Genomic DNA, 23,404 nt, shown 5'->3' on the forward strand with positions numbered 1-23,404 from the left:
AACCACATAAACTCACCGTTGAGCCAATGATAGTTTCCCAAAAGGGAGTTCCCCTTCTTTTATCAGAAGAATGGCTCAATTCAGATTATCCCCTCCCAGTTTGCCAATAGAAAAAAAATAATAACGAGGGCTATTGAAAAGATACTTGGAGGGATATTAAATACTAACTTAAACTGGACAAATTTAATAGTTTTCCATTCACCCTGGAGTAGAGATAAGGAGTGTATGGTACTCAGTTATACTGCCTTCCCTATTGTACTAATAGCTGGTCTACTACAAAATGAAAAATGCCCAAACTTAGGATCAGAAAGGATGACTTGAAAATAACTGGGAGAAAAGCTATCTCTACAAGACCACATGACAATTGAGGAACTCTATGAAAGATCAGGGGTGACATAAGTATTGGAAGCATTCTAATGTCAAAAGAGATAGTGGGATTACCTAGCAAAGATGACAAAGAGTGAAAGGACAACACTAACAATTTAACAAAGACTGGAACATTACATAGTGGGAGTATATTCAATGAAACTTTCCCAGGCGACTAAGCAATGTCCTTCAGAGTCGTTGGCATGACTGGTGGACTTCCCGACAGGCTTCACATCAGTAATTTCATAAAGCTTCTCCCCTCCCTGTACAATGTAGGATTCTATTATTTATAAAGAAATTCCACGCAGGAGGTGTCATAAACATCAAAATAGAAAGGTATTCCACAATTTGACATCTTTTTCATTTCTCAAAAAGTAGAATTACCAACACCCTAATGTGATTGGTCCTTGGGTGCTTTTAGAAATAAGTCTCTGTTTCTGTCTCTCTCTGTGTCTGTCTGTTTCTCTGTGTCTGTATCTATTTCTCTGTCTCTGTCTGTCTGTCTCTTCCTCCCTCTCTCTCTCCCATCCCAGAGGTCACTGCCTCATTAGGATTTGCAGTTTCCTTTGAGAACATCTCACTATTACAGTGTCCATCTCCATGGTTTCCCCAGGGTCCCTGGAAAAACTGAAACTGTATGCATTTTAACTCCTCCAATTAAATAACCTCTAACCAGAAAATTATCCAATGACATAGGGCATATACTATTAGCCAGTTCTGTGCCTCCCTACATACCTTTTCCTTCAATCCTGCTCTTGTCTTTCAATAAGTACTAGCACACTAACAATGCTTTGATTCCAGAATTTCCCTATATGTACCTCAGTATTCTTCCAGGGAAAATTCAACAAGATGAATAAAGATGACAATTTAGAAAAAAAACCTAAATCTGAAGTCTTAAAATTCAGTGAGGGTGAGGAGGGGAATTACCCATACAATTACATTATGGGACGGATCTAAGTTAATAGAAGCAAATGTGAAAAAGACTTTAAGGTTTAAACTAACTATGAACTCAATATAAATTGTGTTATGTGGCTGGCAAAAGACAATATAATCTCAGGCTGCATTAAAGTAAATGTAACTTTATTCACCCTGGAGAAGGAAATGATGAACCATTCCAGTAGCTTTGCCAAGAAAATCCCATATGAAGTCACAAAGAGTCAGACATGACTGAGGTGACTGAAGAACAAATTTTGTTCAAAATCAAAGCAGCCAACAGCTTCACTGAACTCTTTGGTGTTTAGACTTCAGAGTAATGTGTTCTGAGCTTAACCATAGATTTGAATGGAATGTAAAAGCAAAGCATATCTAGAAGAAAAACTTGGGAGAATTCAGCTCAATAGAATGGATCACTTCCTAAAGAGCTACCCAACAATGGAATGTTTTCATCATGAGACAATGCACAACTTATGAATAGAATTGTTCAGTGAATAGCTACCAGGGAATCTTTTGATGGTAGAAGGTTAGACCAGATAACTTCTATGGTCCCTTCTAACACTAAGATTCTGTGATTCTATAGGCTGCATCCCCACATTGAATATCTGTTGGCTCCTTTCTAAAAAAGTACAAAGGCAGAACATGAACCAGACCAAGCAAATCTGGGTGACAGAATTTCTCCTCCTGGGACTTTCTGATGACGCTCAGACACAGCTATTGCTCTTCGTATTATTCATGGGGGTTTATTTGGTTACTGTGCTTGGAAACCTGCTCCTTATCTCTCTGGTTCTAATTGACACACAGCTCCATACACCCATGTACTTTTTTCTGTGCAACTTGTCTCTTGCTGATCTATTTTTTTCCACCAACATTGTCCCACAAGCCCTAGTCCACATGCTATCTAAGAGGAAGGTCATTTCCTTTATGGGCTGTACAGCTCAGCTTCTTCTTTTTCTCATATTTGGATGTACACAATGTGCACTATTATCTGTGATGTCCTATGACCGGTACTTGGCAATCTGTGACCCCATGCACTACCCTCTCATCATGACGCGGAAGGTGTGTAGCCATTTGGCTTTGGCATGCTGGGCAAGTGGCATTCTTGTGTCTTTAGTGGACACTACATTCACATTACAACTCCCCTATCAAGGAGATAATAAGATTGCTCATTTCTTTTGTGAGGCCCCTGCCCTTCTGGTTTTGGCATCTGCAGACATTCATAAAGCAGAGACAGCTATTTTCCTCATGGGAGTGGTGATTCTTCTTGCACCTGTGTCCCTGATTCTGATCTCTTATGGCTCTATAATAGTGACTGTGGTTAGGATGAAGACAACCTCAGGGAGACTCAAGGCATTTTCTACCTGTGGCACCCACCTTCTTGTAGTCATCCTTTTTTATGGGTCAGCAATTATCACCTACATGACACCCAAGTCTTCCAAGGAGCAGGGAAAGCTGGTGTCTGTGTTCTATGCTGTGATAAACCCTATGCTTAACCCTGTTATCTATAGCCTGAGGAACAAGGATGTGAAAAGAGCACTCAGGAATGCAGCCAATGGAGTAAAACCCTTCAGTTCATGATTCTCTTGCTAAAATTGTATTTAACTTTATGTCTCTCCTCCAAAGCTTGCTGTATTCTCCCCAGGAGGAAAAGGCCTTTCCCTTATGGCAGATAATAGGGAAGGCATGCTTCTATTGCTCTTTAATTATATACAGAATGTTTATATATTGCATATTTGTAATATATTCCAGATTTGGGGAAAAGCGTTTTATGATGTAGTTATTTCTTTGGAGATTTGGGTGGCAATATGAATGACTTAGGAAAGAAACTTATCAATGTGGAATTATCATAGCCATCAGAAAAAAAACTATACTATTCTTGTTTTTGACCATCTTATTAATTGGGGTATGGTTCTTATCCTAATAAGTGACTATGCATATTTGTTGAGATAAATAAAAAAAAAAAGTTTATCTCATCTTCCTCAACCCTGAACTTGTGATTTTATTGGTATAGAGAACACCATTAAGGATACTCTTTCCACCAATGAAGTACAGCAACTATTTTAAAGTATATGATCCCAGGAACTTAATGTTTTGTGGTACTGGGAGGGGTAGCAGTAGCGAAAGTAACTTACCCAGAACCACAAATCCACATAGAAGTTAAACAGAAGTTCCTGACCTTTAGCCCAGTTAGGTATCCCATATGGCATACTGACTCATTGTTCTTGTCTTAGACTATCATTAATAGAAATTTAGTACTTCTATTTGTAAGGTTTTAAGTATTATAAGTAAGGTTGCAGCAGGGGTATGCTAGTAAATGTTTAACAGTCAGCTCTCCAGAAAAAAAATGTATGCCCCCAAATGTTCTTAAGTTTAATCTGAATTATTAACACTTTAGTTATCCTTTTCTTAAGTCTAGATAATCAACAACAACAACAAAAAAAAACAAGCCCCAGTTTTGAGGTATAAATGCTCACTCTGAAATTTTAACAATTGGCTCTTGCAATCCAGTCAAAACTAGTTCTCACACAAACCTAAGTAATAATGCTTTATCATGATAAGACCACATTCGGAACACTACATTTTGTATTAAATGTGGCATTTTAAGAAGAATATTACTAAACTGTAGGCATTCAAAGGTATAGTGATTAGGGGGACAAGAGGACTTGAAAATATGCTACAAAAACTTTCCACTGCCCCTCCAGTGTTGACTATTATCACTTTTTGTCATTTTATTTCTCCAATTAGATGGATGTGAGATGAAACATTAGAGTGATTTTGATTTTTATCTTTCATATTATTAATGATTTTTAACAGTCTTTCATACAGATATTAATGGTTCACAATTCTTTTGAGAACTGTTTGTTCACATTTATTTATTAATCCCCTTTTCTTTCCTTCTAACTGGTTCTTTAATTTTTTTCCTTTTTCCCTCTTAGTTAATCATGTGGATTCCTCTTTCCTCTCCTTCCCTTCAACAGTCTTGTTCATTAGTTTCTGTTATATTTTGTGTTTTGTACTCTTTTTCAGAGAGGATTTCTCCCACTCTCTTCATTATCTATCCTCTTATTTTTATTCTAAACTCTTATTCTCTAGTTCCCCTGTCATTATCTAGTCTTACTCTATTCTCTGTATTCCTCATGAAATCAAAACTTCCAAGGTATCCACTCTGTGATCTTCTTTCTAGGCAGTTTCTGCCACTTCCCTGTAGAGTTTACCCATCTCTCCCCAATTCTATTTTTTTTTAAATTGTGTTTTACTCCCATAACAATGATAATTCTTGAATGTGACAGAGATGGCACTGACCCATGGTAGGACCTCCTACATACATTCCTGATTATGCAGCCTACTACTATGCGTCTTTTTTTTTTCTTCTAGAAGCAATCTATCAATTCTTCCAAGTTGTATATTATTATTATTATATTATTTTCTGTGTTTAGAATTTTTAGAAAGTTTTAATGTATTATTTCTACGGTCTTCAATTTTTTTTAACTTTTGTTCTTCTGGGAGGCCTATAACCCTTAGGTTTTTTGTATCTTTGAGATCAGCATATTTTTATTATACAGAAAGCAAACTTTCTTTTAATGTAATTGCTTTTGCTTCTCTTTTTCAAGATTTTCCTGTGCTTCTGTGTATTTATGTTCCCAGTCTCTTATTCTCTCTCATATTTCTTGGCTGAAAGATTCAAGTTTTCCATTTTGTTTGCTACAAAGGAAATAAATTCTGCTTTAATAATTCTCATATCTCTTTTAAACTTCTCATAAATTATGTGTTGTGGATCTATGCTCTCCTCAATTTCCACAGTGTACTTTGTTTCTGTTGTATTATTTTCCTTTGTTGTGCATTACTTATTCACAGATGTGTGAACATGTTTACTACATCTGAGGATCATATTTCCTTCTATTGTTAATGTTTCTCCTAAGATTTATCTGCTTATGTTCAAGATCTTTGAGTTTTCTTCCTGATATCTTCAGCAATTTCAGGCTTTTCCCCCTATTTTCTATCACTTGCTCTCTGACTCCCTCCCCTCTGAGGATCACTTCCACGAGTGCTGAATTTCAAAGTGTCTCAGTCTCCTCCCACTCTAAGCAACGCATAGTCCACTAGCCTAGATATTTACCCTAAGGAACTTGGGGCAGAATATAACTGGCCCAGGTGGATGCTGGAATTTTTCCCTCAAACTTAGTGAAGCACACCCCCACCCCCCATACACACAGTAGTCTATCTCTTTTTCTCTGTTCCTCTGTTCTCTGGTCCAGCAGTTTAGAGAACTGTCACAGTGGTAGCTGGAGATGATTTCTGTCATTCAGAGTTTAGGTCTCAGAGACTCTGGGAAGAGGGTGAGATTGAACAATATTTTAGGTGCAGACATATTTCTTGCCGCACTTCATCTGTTCTGCTTTCCAGCAGCACAGAACACTGCTGGGGCATAGGTCACTGAGGGATCAGCAAATTTCTCTAAGGAATTGGAGAGGAAAGAGGGACTGGGGTGTGAGATTGGATTTTCTTGCTATTACAAGGGTTGAGTCAGCTAACGTAACCTGACTGCTGGTAGTGTGGTGGGAGTTGGTGTAGAGGGTACTATGTGAGCCCAGGGTAGATATCAGTTCATTCTTTTAAACTTTATTGTGGGATCCCATGCCAAGTTAGTGACAAAGCAAAAATCTGAACCCAAACCTTTATTATTCCACATCTAGAGCATTAACAAATAAATATAAAATACTGAAACTCTCAATAAATAAAATGACAGCTTCCCTTCTTATTCTAGTTGTATTTTTTGTATGTATTAAAGCTTCCCAATTTATGTGATAAAAACCATTCAATATCTTCATTAAAGTAAAAGGATACAAAATAAATCCATAAAAATCAACAGCATTTCTATTTAGCAATAACAAAATGTAAAAAGAAATAATAGAAAGAGAAGTTCCTTTCAAAATCTTTAAAAAAAATCTGGCAGTCAATCTACCAAGGCATACAAGCTTTATATAAATAAAATCACAAAATGCCGATATAATAAAACTGACAAAACTGCATAAAATCATTTAAGAACTTAATGTTATACCAAACTACTAGTGGAGTACACAAAGTATAACAAAATTGATTTGGAAAAACAAAAATTTTAGAGTCTCAAGAAAAATTATGGGTAAAGGAAGGAATGAAAAGGGCTACTATTTGTAGTCCTTGATTTATATTATAGAACAAAAATCATCAAAAAATGGCATTGGTTAAAAAATTACAAAAACACATGAGTGGAATAGTTTTTATCAAGAAGAATTAGAAATATTTCAATCAAATAAGCTAATGTTCAATAACCTAAGCAAATAAATTTCTTGGAGAAAGATTCCTTATTTAACAAGAACTTCTGCGAAAACTAGAAAGCAATTTGGTAGAAATTAGTTTTAGACTAACAGCTTACACCATATTCTATAGTAAGAGCAAAATGGACATATGGCCTTAGCATTAAACATAACACAAAAAAATAAAAAGAGAATTATATCAATCACTTTTCCCATATGAATGTACACACATGAGTGTACTGGTGAATGCTTAACAAATAGCTCTCAGGTTAAAGTTATGCATATGTATATGAATGAGACATTTTATGTTTAATCATATAGATTAAAATTTTCTCCATAATTTTTTCTTTCTCTTTCTTTTTTTTGTGAGGTAATCAGGGTTAGGTGACTTACCCAAGGTCACATACCTGGTAAGTGTCAAGTGTCTGAGGCTATATTGCACTCAGTTCCTCCTGAATCCAGGGACAGGGCTTTATCCACTGAGCCACATAGCTGCCCTCTCCTTAATTTTCTTAAGGCCAGATAATTAACAAAGCAATAAATTCAGTTTTGATTACAAATTAGCATTTGCAAATTTCCTAGGTTTAAGGCTTCACACTGAAAATTTTATAATTGGGTCTTGCAAGCTGGTACAAGCCAACTCTAGCAAGTCATTGCATACGTGTGTGTGTGTGTGTGTGTGTGTGTGTGTGTGTGTGTCTGTGTGTCTGTGTGTCTGTGTTGATAGAGATGATAGAAATAGAAACAGATAAATTTAAGAAAATAAGGGATATAAGTGATTACAATAGATAAAATTGATCATTTAAATTACATGAAATTGAAAGGCTTTTGAATAAAATAAATTCCGTTATTGTAATAATGGAAGCTGACAACTACTAAGACATCTTTCCATCATATATCCCTGGAAAGGCTTTGGTATCCAAGATATATAGGGAACTCACATAAACATATAGGATCAAGACACACTATCAACTATGATCAAAGGATATGAACAAACAGTTCTTTAAAAAAATTCAGACTTTTAACAACCATGTAAAAAATTCCACTAATGTGTTCATAGAAATTTGAATATAACCTACTCTGGATTTACCTCACTCACAGAAAATTGGTAAATGTAACAAAAGAAGGAACTATTGGAGAGACTATGAAAAGGTAGGTGCATGAATATACTATGGCTAGAGGTGAATTTGTCCAACCATACTGGAAAAAAATTAGAATTATGAATGAATAAATAAGCATTTATTTAGAATCTTCTATGTGATGAGCACTATGCCAGGCACTACAAAGGCCAAAGTGAAGAAAAAATAATTGCCCTTAAAAGTTTATATTCTAATAAGAAAAGATAGTTCATATAGGGGAATGGTAAGCAGAGAAGGAATATTTTTTTTCTGGGCTGTTACAGGAATGATGAGGGTAGAATTCCATTTTCATGCTCTTTCAAGAATAATGGCAATTATGATTTGATTACTGTTCCTAGGCTTGGCTGATGGCAGTATGTCCAAAAATATAGAGGATAGATACAAAGCACGATGTGCTAAGGAGCATGAATAAAATGTCCATATTCTTTGATCCAGAGATCCTGCCAGTACATATATATGCCAAGTAGAGAAGGAGAAAGGAGTCAACATTTACATAGCATACACAGCAGCTGCTATGAGCCAGGCATTGTACTAAATGCTTTTGAGAAATATTACCTTATTTGATGAGAGAAAGAAAAGTCTCATTGTGCATCAAAATGTTCATAACATTACTTATTGTTGTAGCAGAAACTGGAAACAAGATAGATGCTCATCAATTAGAAGATTAAATAAACTAGGAACATTAATATAATGGAATACTATTACATAAATGTGGTAAGCAACAATAAATGCTAATATTTAAAAGAAGAATGAGAAGAATCTTATGAACTGATGCAAAGTCAAGTAAACAGAACCAAGGCAAATATACACAATGACTTTAACAATGTAAATGTAAAGGAAAATAGGAAAACAAAAAGAAACTGAAGGATTTATAACCCTAATGACCAAGATTTAAGAGTCAGGCTATAAAGAATAGGTTAAAATATACTTATTTCTCTTATTTGAAGAGGTAGCAAACTATGGGTGAAGAGTATTTAAGATGCTGTCAGACACAAGTATTGTGTTGATTTCTTTGCTAAAGTATGTTTTTTTGATCAATTTTTTTTATTCTTGGTTATAAGCAATTGCTTTTTGGGTAAGAGAATGTGAAGAGTTATTTTAAGAAATCAAGATGTTATAAAATATATCAATAAAAATAAATATTAAAACAAAAAAGCTGAAGCCAAGAAACTGGCTGTGTCTCTGGTATTCTCTAGGATGGTTTATTCTTGACATATACTTGTTTATTTATATTAATTTTCCTTCCTGTATTTCTTCTGAATTGTTATTTATGCTAACAGCTGTTTTGGGTTTTTTAACACCTCACAAGCCTTCTTACCATCTTCCTAACCTTCCTTTGGAAAACTAAGAAACTGGGAACGTTCCTTCAAAAAGATGATAACAAATGATTATTATGGAATACCATTGTGCTATAAGAAGTCATGAGCAGGATGCTTTCAGAAAAAAAAAACAACTAAAAAGACTTACATGAACTAACACAAAGTGAAGTGAGCAAAGCTAGGGCATCACTATACCCAGAAACAGCAATATGCTATAATGATCAACTGTGAATGACTTAGCTATTCTTAGCAATACAACAATCCAAGACAATTCTGAAGGACTTATGATAAAAATGCTATCCACCTCCAGAGAAAGCACTGATGGAGTCTGAATGCCAATCAAATCATGCTTCTTTTTTTTTAACTTTATTTGTCTTGGTTTTTTTTGTCTGTGTTTTCTTTTGCAATATGGGTACTATGTAAATATATTTTGCACTACTGAATATGTAGAATCTATATCTCATTACTTGTTGCCTCATGGAGTGGGGAGAAGAGGGAGGAAGAGAATTTGGAAATCAATATTTTTTAAAATGAAAGTTAAAAAATATTTTTATGTATAATTTGAAAAAATAAATATTTTTTTAAAAAATAAAATATCCAAAATTGGGCACAAATCATTCTGGTTTGGTGTGCCCATCTAATAGTGGGTTTATTACCTTTCTCACTCTGGGCACTATATTTTTACTAATAAACTTTCACCAGATTTTTATCAAAGGATAGAGCCCATGATTCTTTTCACCTCAACATCTACCATAGAAGCAGGAGCCAAATCTCAAGCTCAACTTGAGTCAGGACCCCTTGTGCCACAGTTTAGGCTAAAGTCCAAAGGTGAAAAGTGCTGACCAGTGCCCTCACAGTCATGAGCATAATGGACTGAAAGCTCTTGAAAATGTGTATGAGGAGAAACTCCTGGAATGCAATCCCTTTGGAGATTCACATGAGGAAAATTCACAGGGGGTGGCAGCAATAAAACATATGGCAATTTTTATCCTGGAGAGGAGATGAACTAGGGGTATTATGTATGTCTTCAGATGTTTGAATAGTGGTCTTGTGGAAGATTGTTTTAGTTGTTCAGCTTAGTACCAGGATCAGGAATGTACCTAGATAGACATACATCTAGAACAACTTCAGCTGGAAGGAGGAAGCTCCAGAAGCTGAAAAGACAGTGTGATCATTGGTGAAATTGCTATAAGAATGTGGATTGCCCATCCCTAAGGACTGGCCTAAGTTTCTGCAGGAAGGGAGAAGAGACAAAAGTCTATTCAGGAGGATGAAGAGAACACAGTTATCCCTTCCACATTGCAGGGGTTAGAGGTGTGATGTCCCATTATCTGGAAAATCCTAGTAAAATTCTTGGCCCTCCCTCTGTACCAGAGAAGTCTAAATTATTTTTCTTTTTTCTTTTATGGGGTGTTTACAATACCTTACTATAAAATCTGGGTTACGTATTTTGTCATAGGCTATATGTAGGTCAATGTTAAGTAAAAATATTAGCCTTTGTGTGTCATCTGATGGCTTTTGCATTCTTTTCACAAACTTAACTTTTTCCTTATTTTAACTTTAAAAAAAGAAATTGTGCACATTCATGGTGTAAAAAGAAAATGCTGATATTATATAATACTATACATATATTTTTTGAATTCCTGAGATTCTAAAATTTTTCTTTGTCATTTGCCTTCATGTGTCATCTATGGCTTCTGCAAAAGTCCCAGAAAAAATCACATTTAATTTCTTATGCTACCAATGATATATTGAAACCATGATGGACAAAGTTGCAATGTGGAAGTGATAACTGTACTAAAATAGTGGAGTTGGCAGCTTAAGGGTTGTTATGCTGTGGTGTGGGCCAGCAAAGATCTATAAAGAAAGGTATAAGGTTAGCCATTATTTCATGAATAAAGCTATATTGATTTATTGAGATGAAACCATGTGCTAGCTGTGATTCTGACAGAAGGCAGAACTAGAAAAAATGGATAGAGGTTATAAGATGGTAAATTTCAACTGTATTAGAAAAAAAGGGGAGCAGAGCCAAGATGGCAGAGAGAAGCCAGGAAATTGCTTGAGCTGTCCCTAATTTCCCTCAGAAACAATGTTAAATCAAGCCTTTAAAAGAATTCTAGAGCAACAGAATCTACAAAAAGATGGAGTGAAACAATTTTCCAGCCCAAGATAACTTAGAAGGACTTCAAGAAAAGGTCTGTCTCACTTGGTTAAAAGGGGAGTACAGCCCAGCCCAGATGGTCTCTGGGCAAGCCAATGGATGGCTCTTTGCCACAGCACAGATAAGCAACCAAGGCTCCACAGTTCTGGTTCAGCAAGCCAGTGGCACAGCAAGCCAACTGTGAGGCTTCCCACCCCAGTGCAGCAGGCAAACTATCAGCCCCAGAATATAGGACACAATAGGTGTGACTAGGCTGGGCACAATGGGCAAGCTGCCAGCACCTGAGGCCCCAGGACACAAAGCCAGTAACTAGGTCCCTGGCCTCCAGGGCAAGAAACTTGGGACAGTGCCCCCTGTACTCCAGGGATAGAGCTCAACTTTTAAAAATGAGCAAAAAACAAAAAAAGATCACTGACCATAGAAAGCTACTATGTTGGCAGGGAAGATCAAAACACAAACTCAGAAGAGAAGAACAAGGTCAAAATGACTGTATGTGAAGCCTCAAAGGGAAATATGAATTGGTCTTAAGCCCAAAAAGGATTGGAAGTCCCAAAAGCTCTTGGAACAGCTCAAAAAAGATTTTAAAAATCAAGTTAAGAGAGATAGAAGAAAAATTGGGAAAATAAATGAGAATTATGCAAGAGATTAATGAAAAAATAAAGAGTCAACATCTTGGAAAAGGAAGCACAAAAATTGACTGAAGAAAACAACCATCTAAAAAACAGAATTAGCCAAATGGGGAAAAAAAATCCACTGAACAAAACAACTCCAAATTGAAAAGGAGGTTCAAAGGCTAACTGAAGAAAATAATGCATTAAAAATTAGAATTAAGCAAGTGGAAGCTAATGACTCTATTAGACAACAATAATCAGTCAAACAAAATTAAAGGAATAAAAAATGGAAGAAAATGTAAAATACCTCATTTGAAAAACAATTGACCTGGAAAATAGATCCAGGAGAGATAATTTAAGAATTATTGTACTACTGAAAGCCATGATCAAAAAAAGAACCTGGACATCATCTTTCAAGAAATTTTCAAGGAAAACTGTCCTGATACCCTAGAACCAGAGGTTAAATAGTCATTGAAAGAATCCATCAATCACTTCCTGAAAGAGATCCCAAAATGAAAATTCCAAGGAATATTGTAGCCAAATTCCAGAATTATCAGGTCAAGGAGGAAATAGTGTAAGCAACCAGAGAGAAACAGTTCAAGTATCGAAGAACCACAGTCAGGATAACACAGGACTTAGCAGCTTCTACATTAAAGGATTAGAGAGCTTGAAATAATTATATTCCAGAAGGCAAAGTAGATTGGATTACAACCAAGAATCAACTACTTAGCAAAAATGAGCATAATCTTTTAGGGGAGGAGATGAACATTCAATGAAATGGAAGACAGATTTATGGGGAAGGGAAGAATTTATGACCAAACAAGAGACAGAGAACATTATGAAATGCAAAATGGATGATTTTGACTACATTAAATTGAAAAGATTTTGCACAAATAAAGCCAATGCAACCAAGATTAGAAAGGAAGCAGAAAACTGGGAAACAATTTTCCATCCGGAATCTCCGTCTGATAAAGACCTAATTTCTAAAATATATAGAAAACTGAGTCAAATTTATAAGAAAACAAGTCATTCCCCAGTTGATAAATAGTCAAAGGAAATCTGTAAATAGGCAGTTTACAGATGAAGAAATTAAAGCTATAGTCATATAAAAATGCTCTAAATCACTATTGATTAGAGAAATTAAAATTAAAACAGCTCTGGGTTATCACCTCACACCTATCAGAATAGCTAATATGACAGAAAAGGAAAACGATAAATGTTGGAGAAGATGTGGGAAAATTGGGAAACTAATGTACTGTTGTACTTGTGAACTGATCCAGCCATTTTGGGGAGCAATTTTGGACTGTGGCCCAAGGGCGATCAAATTGTGCATATCCTTTGATCCAGCAATATCATTAAATCCTTAAAAAAGCAGAAGGACTCACATGTATAAAAATATTTATAGAAGCTCTTTTTATGCTGGCAAAGAATTGGAAATTGAGGGGATGCCCATCAATTGGGGAATGAATGAACAAGTTGTGGTATATGAAGGTAATGGAATACTATTGTGCTATAAGAAATGATGAGCAGATTTCAGAAAAACCTAGAGAGACTTACATGAACTGACGCTAAGTGAGGTAAACAGAACAAGGAGAACACTGTACACAGCAATAGCAATATTGTGTGATGATCAACTATGATTGACTTAACTCTTCTCAGAAATACAAATGATCTAACACAATTCCAAAAGACTCATGTTGGAAAATGTTATCCACATCCATACAAAGAACTATGGAATCTAAATGGAGATAAAAGCAAACTATTTTCAGTTTCTTTGTTTGTTGTGGCATTCCTCTTTTGTTCTGCCTCTTATTTCACAATATGACTAATGTGGAAATGTTTATATGATTGCACATGGATAACCTATATCAGATTGCTTGCTATCTTGGGGAGGGGTGGACGGGAAAAAGGGAGAGGGAAAGTTTGAAACTCAAAATCTTATAAAAATGTTGAATACAATCTTTACATGTAATTGGAATAAATAAAATTCTATTTACCAAAAAAAGGAAAAGAAAAGAAAGAAAAAAAACACTTTTCACATTATAGTCCTTCAATAATAGAATGAGCTGAAGTGAGATGTATAGTGTGTTTCTTATCTCTGGATGTATTTAAGCAAAGCCTGATGACCATTTGTCATGCATTTTAAATACAGAGTTCATGATTTGGGTTGAATTAGATGATTTCTCAGGCACAATTTTGAGACTCTGATTTGAATTTGTGATTTATAATATCCACGTGTCACCAAAACACCAAGATAATTAAATTCCATCAGTCAATATGATGCGTTGACTTGTCAGTAAAACTAACATTGGAAAATATGATCTAGAATCCATTTGTTCTTATAAATTTATAAATAGATTTCTTCCTTTATCATAGCAAAAATGAGTAGACCCCATATCACTTAGGCACCCTGTCATGCATACTTTGACATAACAAATATGTGAAAAGCAGCAGAAAGGAGTTTAATCCTTTGTGATTGGAGATTCAAGTTAGCTTTAAGTTAGCTGCACTACAACTTCCTTCTTACTATTCCACCTGAAAACAACTCAGAAAAGAAATACATAGTGCAGGATCTATCCTAATGGGTACGGAAATCCTCTGGAGCATATTATATGCCTCAGAGAGAATATCACACCATAGCCCATTAAATTGGGACTATCCTCAAAGAATCAAACCTTATTTGAAAGACAAGTCCTCTAAACTACCAAGGAGACTTAGAGCTGAGAAAGGCTAATTTAGCCACTTATCATTTCTCCACCAATTCTTCCTTCTCTCTTTCCAGACCTTTTACAATGATTGAAATATATTCCCTGCCTTCTGGACAAGATCTCTCTGGTTTCTATCTTTTCCAGTGGCTACTTCTTATTCATCTTTTCTATGTTTCTATTTGAATTCCCTTCACTGGATATGAGATTCATTATTGTTCTTTTTTTGCCTTCCAGGTGAGAAAGTTAGGTTAAGGATAGAACAAGGGTTCTTGAAAAGGAGAGTTTGATCTTGAATGTTTCCTTTTATTTCAAGATCTCCTACCTGAGATCCCAATATTCTCTCTTTGGCAGTAGATACACTTAGATGTTTTCCAAAAGGGACTTCTCACTCTATAACCAAAACATACTACTCAGAAACTGACAGGGAATCAGTATTACCTAGGTGATGATTGAAATGAAAGGTAGAATTCCTTTGACATAGGTGTTATTTGGATTATAAAATGAGAGTATTAGACTAAATATAATCTGAAGTCCCTTCTGACTGTGCTAGCTGTGATTCTGACAGAAGGCAGAATTAGAAAAAATGGATAGAGGTTATAAGATGATAAATTTCAACTGTATTAGAAAAAAAGGGGAGCAGAGCCAAGATGGAAGAGAGAAGCCAGGAAATTGCTTGAGCTGTCCCCAATTTCCCTCAGAAACAATGTTAAATCAAGCCTCTATGATGTTTTGATCAGATGATAATATATCTCATACTGACCTGCAGAAGTCATAAATGTGCTGTCTCATACCAATCTATATGAAGGGAAAATGAGGAGAAATGCAGTAGTCCTTGACTAATTAGTCACTCTCTGTTGGCAAACTCTGAGATAAATGAAGGATTAAGAACCAGTTATATCAGGGAAATGCTGATTCTCCCTCACAACAAAATTTCTCATTGCCTTAGCCCTCAACACCTTTAGAAAGCCCTTAACGTCAGTTTTTACTTAGAACATTTAAGCATATCTCTATTAAGAAACCTAATGTGGTAAATTCTGAGAATCTCCTTTGAGGCCTTCTTCTGACTGATTTTGTTTTTAAAAAGTAGAACAAGAGAGGTCAAGTTGTAAAGAAATGAAGGCTCTATTTAGTTCCCATGCTGAAGCTACTTTTCTGACTAGGAATTTATGTGAACTCTACCAATAAAAAGGTATGTACAGATATTATCAAAAGGGTTGCTTGTGAGCACTTAGAAAGACAAGCCTTAATCAGTAAGAGCTAACAGAGCTTTACCAAGAACAAGTCCTGACAGGCTAATATCATTTTTACTTTTGACAATCAGTTAATAAACTTATATTAACTTCCACTTAATGCTGAGTACTCTGTTATGTGCTAGGGATGCAAAGAAAACCCAAAGAAAATCCTTGTTCTCAAGAGCTTATAATCTAATGGGGTGGAAAACACGCAAATAATTACGTACAAAAAGCTACCTGTATGATAAATTGGAAATAATCGACAAAGAGGAGGGTCTAGAATTAAGGGGGAATCAGCAAAAGCTTTCTTTAGAAGGTTAAATGTTAGGTGGTATTTGAAGGAAGCCAGGGAAACCATGAGGCGGAAATGAGGAGAGGGAGCATTTCAGGCATGGAGGAATAACCAGTAAAAATGTCTGGAATTGGGAGATGGAGAGGTTTGTTTGAAAGACATCAGAACTGTTGTCATAGGATCTCTGAATGCATAGTGGTTGGGGGATATAAGGTGTAAGAAGATCAGATATGTGGGTATGGCAGCAGGCTATGAAGAACTTAGTGCTAGACTTACAGATCTGTGGAATATTATAGATATTCCAAACTTTAGAAAAGATTCTGACAAAATTTTTCATTGTGAACAAGATGAGATGTGGTCTCAGTGATGGTACAGTTAAATGGAGTCAAAACTGGTTGAATGACTGGAACCAAAGAAGGTTGATTAAAAGATCAATGTCAAAAGGCACAATGGATGGTGTTAGTCTTTCCTGGAGTGTTTCTAGGGAGCTCTCCCTTTGCCTGTAACTGTTGTTCAGCATTTTGACTAATTGTTCGGATCAAGGGATAGATGGCACAGCTATCGAAATCTTAGACAGCACATAGTATAAAGGATAACTAAGAGCTTCAATGGCATAATTGGGATCCATGTAGATGCTGGCAAACTAAAACAAATGGACTAATCCAAAAAGCTGAAATTTAATAAGGACAAATATATATTCCTACATCTTAGTTCAAACTATCAGGGGTAGACAACTGTTCATACAGAAAAGGCCAATGACTTTTAGTGGATTGAAATCTGTAATTTGCTAAAAATATGGTATGACAGCCAATAATTTTGATAGAATCTTAGCAGCAGTCCAGAGCAAAAGACCTTACATTTGCACTGCATCATTCCTTAGCCAGATCATGTCAGAATGACTACATTGTGCATTAGTGACCACACTTGTGGGACAAGAGAGAATGATAAGCTGGAGCATGTCCAGACAATGGTAACTAGGAGACTTGGAACCATAACACATTAAAACAGCTTAAAGGATCTGGGAAAATTCAGACTCCAAAAATTAAGACTTGAGAATGGTTGTGACTTGACAGCTTCTGTCAGGTATATGAAGGACTGATGTAGGGAAAAGAGATTAGCTTCTTTTTTTACCCCAGAGGGAAGAACTAGGAGTAAAGGACAAAAATTGGAGAGAAGCAGATTTTTACTTGATATCAGATAAAAGCTTTTCTTTTTTTTTTTAACCAAAGTTGTCCAAAAGTGGAATAAACAGACTCAAACAGAACTGAGTTCCCTCATCAGTGGATTTCTTTAGGAAGTCATACTGGATTATGTAGATTTCCATCCAGCTATGGAATGAATTGTATAGGCTTTGGGGTTTCTAGAAATAATTCTTCTTTGAGTTTGCTTTGCATTGTCTTCCTCACATCATGGTAGAAAGACAGGACAAGATGGGAGTTTATATTCTGGATAATCCTTGCCCCCTTTCAGGGCCCTGCATCTGATCAAACTTTGCTTAGTTTGGTAGAAGAAATGGGAAAGCAGAAGAGTAAAAACTGAAGCATAGAGGGAGCCAATCTACTGAATATCCAGAACCCAAAAGTCAGAAATCCTAACTCCAATTAACTTTGCCAACAAATATACTCTCATCCTCTTGACCTCCCAAGAAATTAAATATTTTATAATGTGCTAAGGAGTCAGGACATGATAAAGTCATTAGGTTATACCATTTTTGGGTGCTACCAGGCTGAGTTATAATGAATTTTAGAATATTTGTAAAGAAAGGTTATTTATTTCATTCAAATGCTGTTAATGGCAAGTTTTAAAGCAGATGTCTAAAAGCATTGCCTTTAATAAATAGATAAAATTTAGTTATGATTAGAAACAACCACTTGAACAATTAATGAACTAAATTCCTTAAATAGCTTCATTAAGATAGTTAAACATGTCCAAACCTGCTTTCTCCACAAATAATCCAAGGGAAAATTTGGAATTAATCAGTTAGAATTAATCACTAGTTTCAATGACTGTCACCTAATTGGGTGCTATTTTCTTTATAGATATTTCCTGATTCATAAGGACACTATTATAGAAATTCATTTGTGAGTCAGGGGTTTGAAGTTCAGACTTAATTGTCCCATAGAAATAATATTACAGTCAGTACTTAGGATTCCATATCTACCCTCAAAGGTCTATTTCAATATGATTATTTGTAGCAAAGACTAGTAAGAAAATTCTGCTGCAGTAGTCATAATAAAGTATACTATACTACATACATAATAAAAACACTACACTAAAATTAGGGGGCAGGTAGGTGGCACAGTGGGGTAGAAGTGCTAATCCTGAAGTCAGGAATACTCATTTTCTTGAGCTCAAATCTGGCCTCAGATATTTATTAGCTATATGACTGTGGGAAATTCACTTAACACTCTTTGCCTCAGTTTCCTCATCTGTAAAATGAGCTGGAGATGGAAATGGTAAACCACTCTAGTATCACTACCAAGAAAACCCCACATGAGGTCATAAAGAGTAGGACATGACTGAAATGATTGAACAATAACAACAATACTAAAATTAAATAAGAATTTTTTTCCTTTGAATGTCTGTGCTTGAGGAAATGCCAATCTAACTAAAGGAAGATGGGAAGGTAAGCAAATAGTGTTTGTGGTTCTCAGATTTTTTTTGAAACTTTCAAGGAGTTTAAATGATAATGCTACTGAATTGTATTTTTTTTTGCTTTATTTCACTTTAAAACATTATGATTTTCTTTTTCCATGACATAGATGAAACATCTCTCCTATTTACAAGTTTAATGAGCATAATTCTTGGCTCACAACTGGAATGGAAAGAGAGAAGAAAAAAACAGATTCCTTAAACAGATGGGAAAGACTCAGGTAAAGAAAAGAGAGTATAGAAGTAAGTGAATATATACGAGAGAAACACATTGAGGAGACCCAGGAATGGGCATGCAGAACACTGTGCTAGGTGTTGGAGATATACAGAGTTTAGATGAGACTCAGTTACTACTCTGTTGGAGCATATGGTCGGTAATAAGTTAGGACTACAACACAGGTAACCATGATAAATAATTTTATATGATAGGTATAACTGAAATTTGCAAAACAAAGTAGTATGTGAGAAAAGGAGAAAATTTTAAGTGGTGCACTGGACAGAATGCTGGGCTTGGAGCAAGGAAAGCCTGGGTTCAAATCTGCCCTCCGACATTAATGAGCTGTGTGTCTCTGAACAAATCATGTAACCTCTGCTTGCTTGAGTTTGCTCAACGAATAAGTGGAGATAATAATAGCAACTACCCCCCAGGGTTAGTTGTTGTGGAGATCAAATAAGATAATATTTTAAAAGCTCTTAGTAAAGTGCCTGTCACATACCATATAAATTTCAGCTATTATTATTATAATTACTAAACTCATTATGGTTAAGGGTATCAGGAAAGACTTTGTGGCTAAAGTAATATTTAGTTGATATTTAAAGGATGTGCATGGATTGATAGTCAAAGAGAATGAAGGAAAGGAAATGTTGATCTTTACTAACTAGTTTTCATTGGAATTCTCTGGCTCAAAACTTTTGGGCAATTTGCCTATTTGGCTATACATACAGCAGACAAACTCAGAGAGACAAATATAAAATATCCCCTGTTGGTCCTTCTGAGAGGGAAGATGCTCCATTAGAGCACACAGATACAAATGAAGTAAAAGGAACCTAAAAACCCAGATTACCAAGATCAGCTTGATTTACTGCCCTAAAGATTCTTGCTCCTTTTTTCTTCTCCTTTGCACTGTCCCATTGTCTAGTAGAAGAAATATCCCTGGCACTAAAGATCAGACCAAAGCAATGTCACTGTCCTCTCTGTTTCTTAAGAATACTGAACAATGAAAGATAACAGAAACTGAAGCACTGGTACACTTTCTAGTCCTGTACCTTTTCTATGTCCCATATTTTCAAAAGGCAAAAGCCTTCCTTATTGTACTAACAACCGATCCATGACAAAGTGCAAAGAGCAGAATCTTAGGATCAGAAAGCACTCATTGGGAATAGCATCACTTAAGCTCTAACAGCTCCCAAACAGCCCTCTAAGTTGCAAACAAGGTGCTGATTTACCAGGCACTCCCTACACTGGTGAAATCACAAGCACAATCCAAACAAAGGTAGTATGATGTGAACCCCTGTAGAAAACCACATGTCAACTGAGAATGTCTGTAAAAGGTCAGTGGTAACAAATGAGTTGGAGGCAGTAAATGTTAAAAGAGCCTGGACAATAAGCATAGCAGGAAAAACAAACAAATGAATCCTGTAGTGAAATTGTCATAAATATTAACATTCTTTTTTCAGGGAATAGAGAAATATTTAGAGGAAGTAAATTTGACAGAACTGTCTTTCTCAGCCCACTGTTCTATGTAATATTCCAAATAACCCAGAATATGACTACTGTTATCTCCACCGGCCACTCCACTACTCACTGAGCAAACAAACAGGGCCTCTTTTCCTTACTAAAGAAACTCATAAAGTGCCACTAATGTAGATAGCTTGACACCATTTCCATTTATAATGACACAACAAGAGACATCAAGTGATTTCTCTATAGTCACATGCTGCTTCCTCACGATGTTTCTATCTGGGGGATGTTTCTATCTAAAGGGACTTATACCCTTTGAGTATTATGAGAACTGAAACAAGGTTTCTAGTTCTGATGTGAATTTATGATCCATCCCAGATATCATTACTCTACCATTGTTTACTGTTTTCTGTGACAGTATCTCAAAATTCTTCACATTGTTCTGACAGTGCTATCTTGATTCAAGATATTTCTCTATAGGCTTTTCAATTCTCTTGAGGAGAAAATCCAAGACGAAATAAGATGAAAGTCAGCATGCCTAACTTGTAAATCTCAGCTTCTGATAGAAAAAAGCAACTGCATAATTAAAGATTGAGATAGACTTAATTACCATTTGTTTGTGTGAAAAACACTTGAAGATTTTAATTAATATCTCAGTCAGTTTGAGACAGGTGTTGTGTGACTACCAAAAAGTTAATTCAATTTTAGGTTGCATAAAGGAAATTTCATTCATGATCACAGAAGTTAATAGTTCTGTGGTGGTCGGACAACTCATGGATTTATGTGGTCAGTTCTTGACCCCAAATTTTAAATGAAATGTTTTTAAAATGGAGCACATGTTGGGGAGGGTGAACAGATTGGTGAATTGTCTAGAAATATGTCACATAAATAAGGGCGAGAGGTTTAGTCTATAAAATAGAAGCTTAGAGAAGACATGGGAGTTGTTTTAAAATATGTGGAAGACTTTTATGCAGCAGAAGGGTTAGGCTCATTCTATGCTGATCTGGAAGATAGAACTAAAAAAATCTTAGAATACTACAGAGATTTCATCTCAACAGAAGGGAGTATTTTCTAACAGTTTGGAATTTACAAAAATGGAATTTGTTTTCCTTATAATTCAAAGTGTTCATTGAGCACCTAACAGTGGAACAATTGATGAGTGAAGGGGAAATTCAACCAGATCATCTATAAGGCCCCTTCCAATGCAGAGATTATATCATTCAACAGGTTATATACTTGCATAAAATTTCTATTGGCTTATTTCTTTTTCAAATACATTTTTAATATCATTTGTTTTTGTTGCTTGAGTTTCTCCTTGTTTCTCTCCTCCTTCTTCCTTCCCAAGGGATAAACCATAGAATGAAGAATATTTTATAAAGAAAAAAGAAACAGAAGAGAAAAAATAGGTAACAACCAATTAACAAATCAAAAAAGTCTGAAAAACATATGCATTGTTTCACATCCATTGACCTCCTACTTTTATAAAGGAGTGGGATAAGAAGATTGCCTTTTCTTGTAATCCTGCAACATTAATTTTCAATTATTTTGAGGTATTTGTTCTCTTCATTTACATTTTTGTAGTCATTATGCATATATTTTTGACTATGTTTACTTTAGTCTACATAAGTTCACGTGTTCCTATCCTTCTCCATAATCATCATACATGACATGTCTTACTGTATGATGATATTACATAATATTCATATTTCACTTTGTTTAGCTACTACCCAAAGAGAATCTATTTTGTTTCCAGCTCTTCGCAAAAAATTGCTGCTATGAATATCATGATATATATGGAGGCTTTTATTATTATCAATTATATGTTTAAGTTATATCCTTATGAATAGAAACTCTGGGACCAAGGGTATAGGCATTTTAGTCACTTTATTTGCATAATTCCAAATTGCTTTTCAAAATGGTTGTACCGATTCAGAGTTCCACCAACCATATGTTAGTGTGCATGTCTTTCCACCATCCCTCAAACACTAAGTATTCCTATCTTTTGTCATCATTTCCAATTTTCTGGGTGAGAGGTGAAACCTCAAGTAGTTTGATTTATATTTCTATTATTAGTGACTTGGAGAATCCTTTTACACGGTTATTAATAGTTTGTAATTATTATGAGAACTATTTACTCATGTCCTTTTACCATTGAGCAATTGGGGAATAATGACAGATAGACAGACAGACAGACAGATAGATAGATATTGTCATTTCCCAATACATCAGTGGTAAGAGAACATTAATAAACAGTTCTCATGATTTTAACTTACATGTATGTATATATATATATATATATATATAAAAATATAATACACACACACACACACACACATTCCCACTGCATCTATCCATCCCACCACTGAGACAGTAAGGCCACTCATTTCTTTTGTAAGGCCCCAGCAATATTGCCATCCCATCTGTAGACACAGTTTTCAGACAGCCATTTTCCTTATGGATATGGCATAGATATCTATATCCACCTATCAACATTTATATCAATACATATATGTGTGTAAATATATACATATATACATACATACATACATATGTACATATACTCTTGTGAGTGTATATATGTGTGTGCATATATATATATATATGTATATATATATATATATATATATATATATACATATTTATAAGAGAGAGAGGGGGGTAGAGAGAGAGAGAGAGAGAGAGAGAGAGAGAGAGAGACTGACTCTGCTTTTTGGGGAGTTTTTACCATATTGGAGAATGATGTGTGTGTGTGTGTGTGTGTGTGTGTGTGTGTGTGTGTGTGCATACCAAACCTTTACTGGAGAAATTTGAATTAAAGCGATTTTCCCCATTCAACTGTTCCCTTCTTAAACTAGGTGCATTTGTTTAGGCAGATTTTCTATTTCATGGAATCGAAATTACCTATTATATTTTGTAACTGCCTCTATCTCTTGTTTATATTCTAGTCTATCCTCTACTCTTAGCTTTTAAAGCTTCTAAATATTTAGTGGCATGATCTTTACTACAAAGGTCATGT

At 35.3% G+C, this 23,404-nt stretch overlaps 1 protein-coding gene across 1 annotated transcript; it reads left to right on the top strand.

The window, feature by feature from the left end:
- The first annotated feature begins 1,941 nt into the window (after positions 1-1,941).
- Positions 1,942-2,877, top strand: LOC118842236 (olfactory receptor 2D2-like). Its single transcript, XM_036749832.1, has one exon. The coding sequence runs from the start codon at positions 1,942-1,944 to the stop codon at positions 2,875-2,877; it is 936 nt and encodes a 311-aa protein (XP_036605727.1).
- The last annotated feature ends 20,527 nt before the right edge of the window (positions 2,878-23,404 follow it).

The sequence above is a fragment of the Trichosurus vulpecula genome, chromosome 3 (assembly GCF_011100635.1).
Source record: "Trichosurus vulpecula isolate mTriVul1 chromosome 3, mTriVul1.pri, whole genome shotgun sequence".
In the NCBI taxonomy this organism is placed as follows: domain Eukaryota; kingdom Metazoa; phylum Chordata; class Mammalia; order Diprotodontia; family Phalangeridae; genus Trichosurus; species Trichosurus vulpecula.

What these genes read in the sequence shown, in the direction of transcription:
- LOC118842236 (XM_036749832.1), top strand. Translation starts at nt 1,942, where the DNA reads ATGAACCAGACCAAGCAAATCTGGGTGACAGAATTTCTCCTCCTGGGA.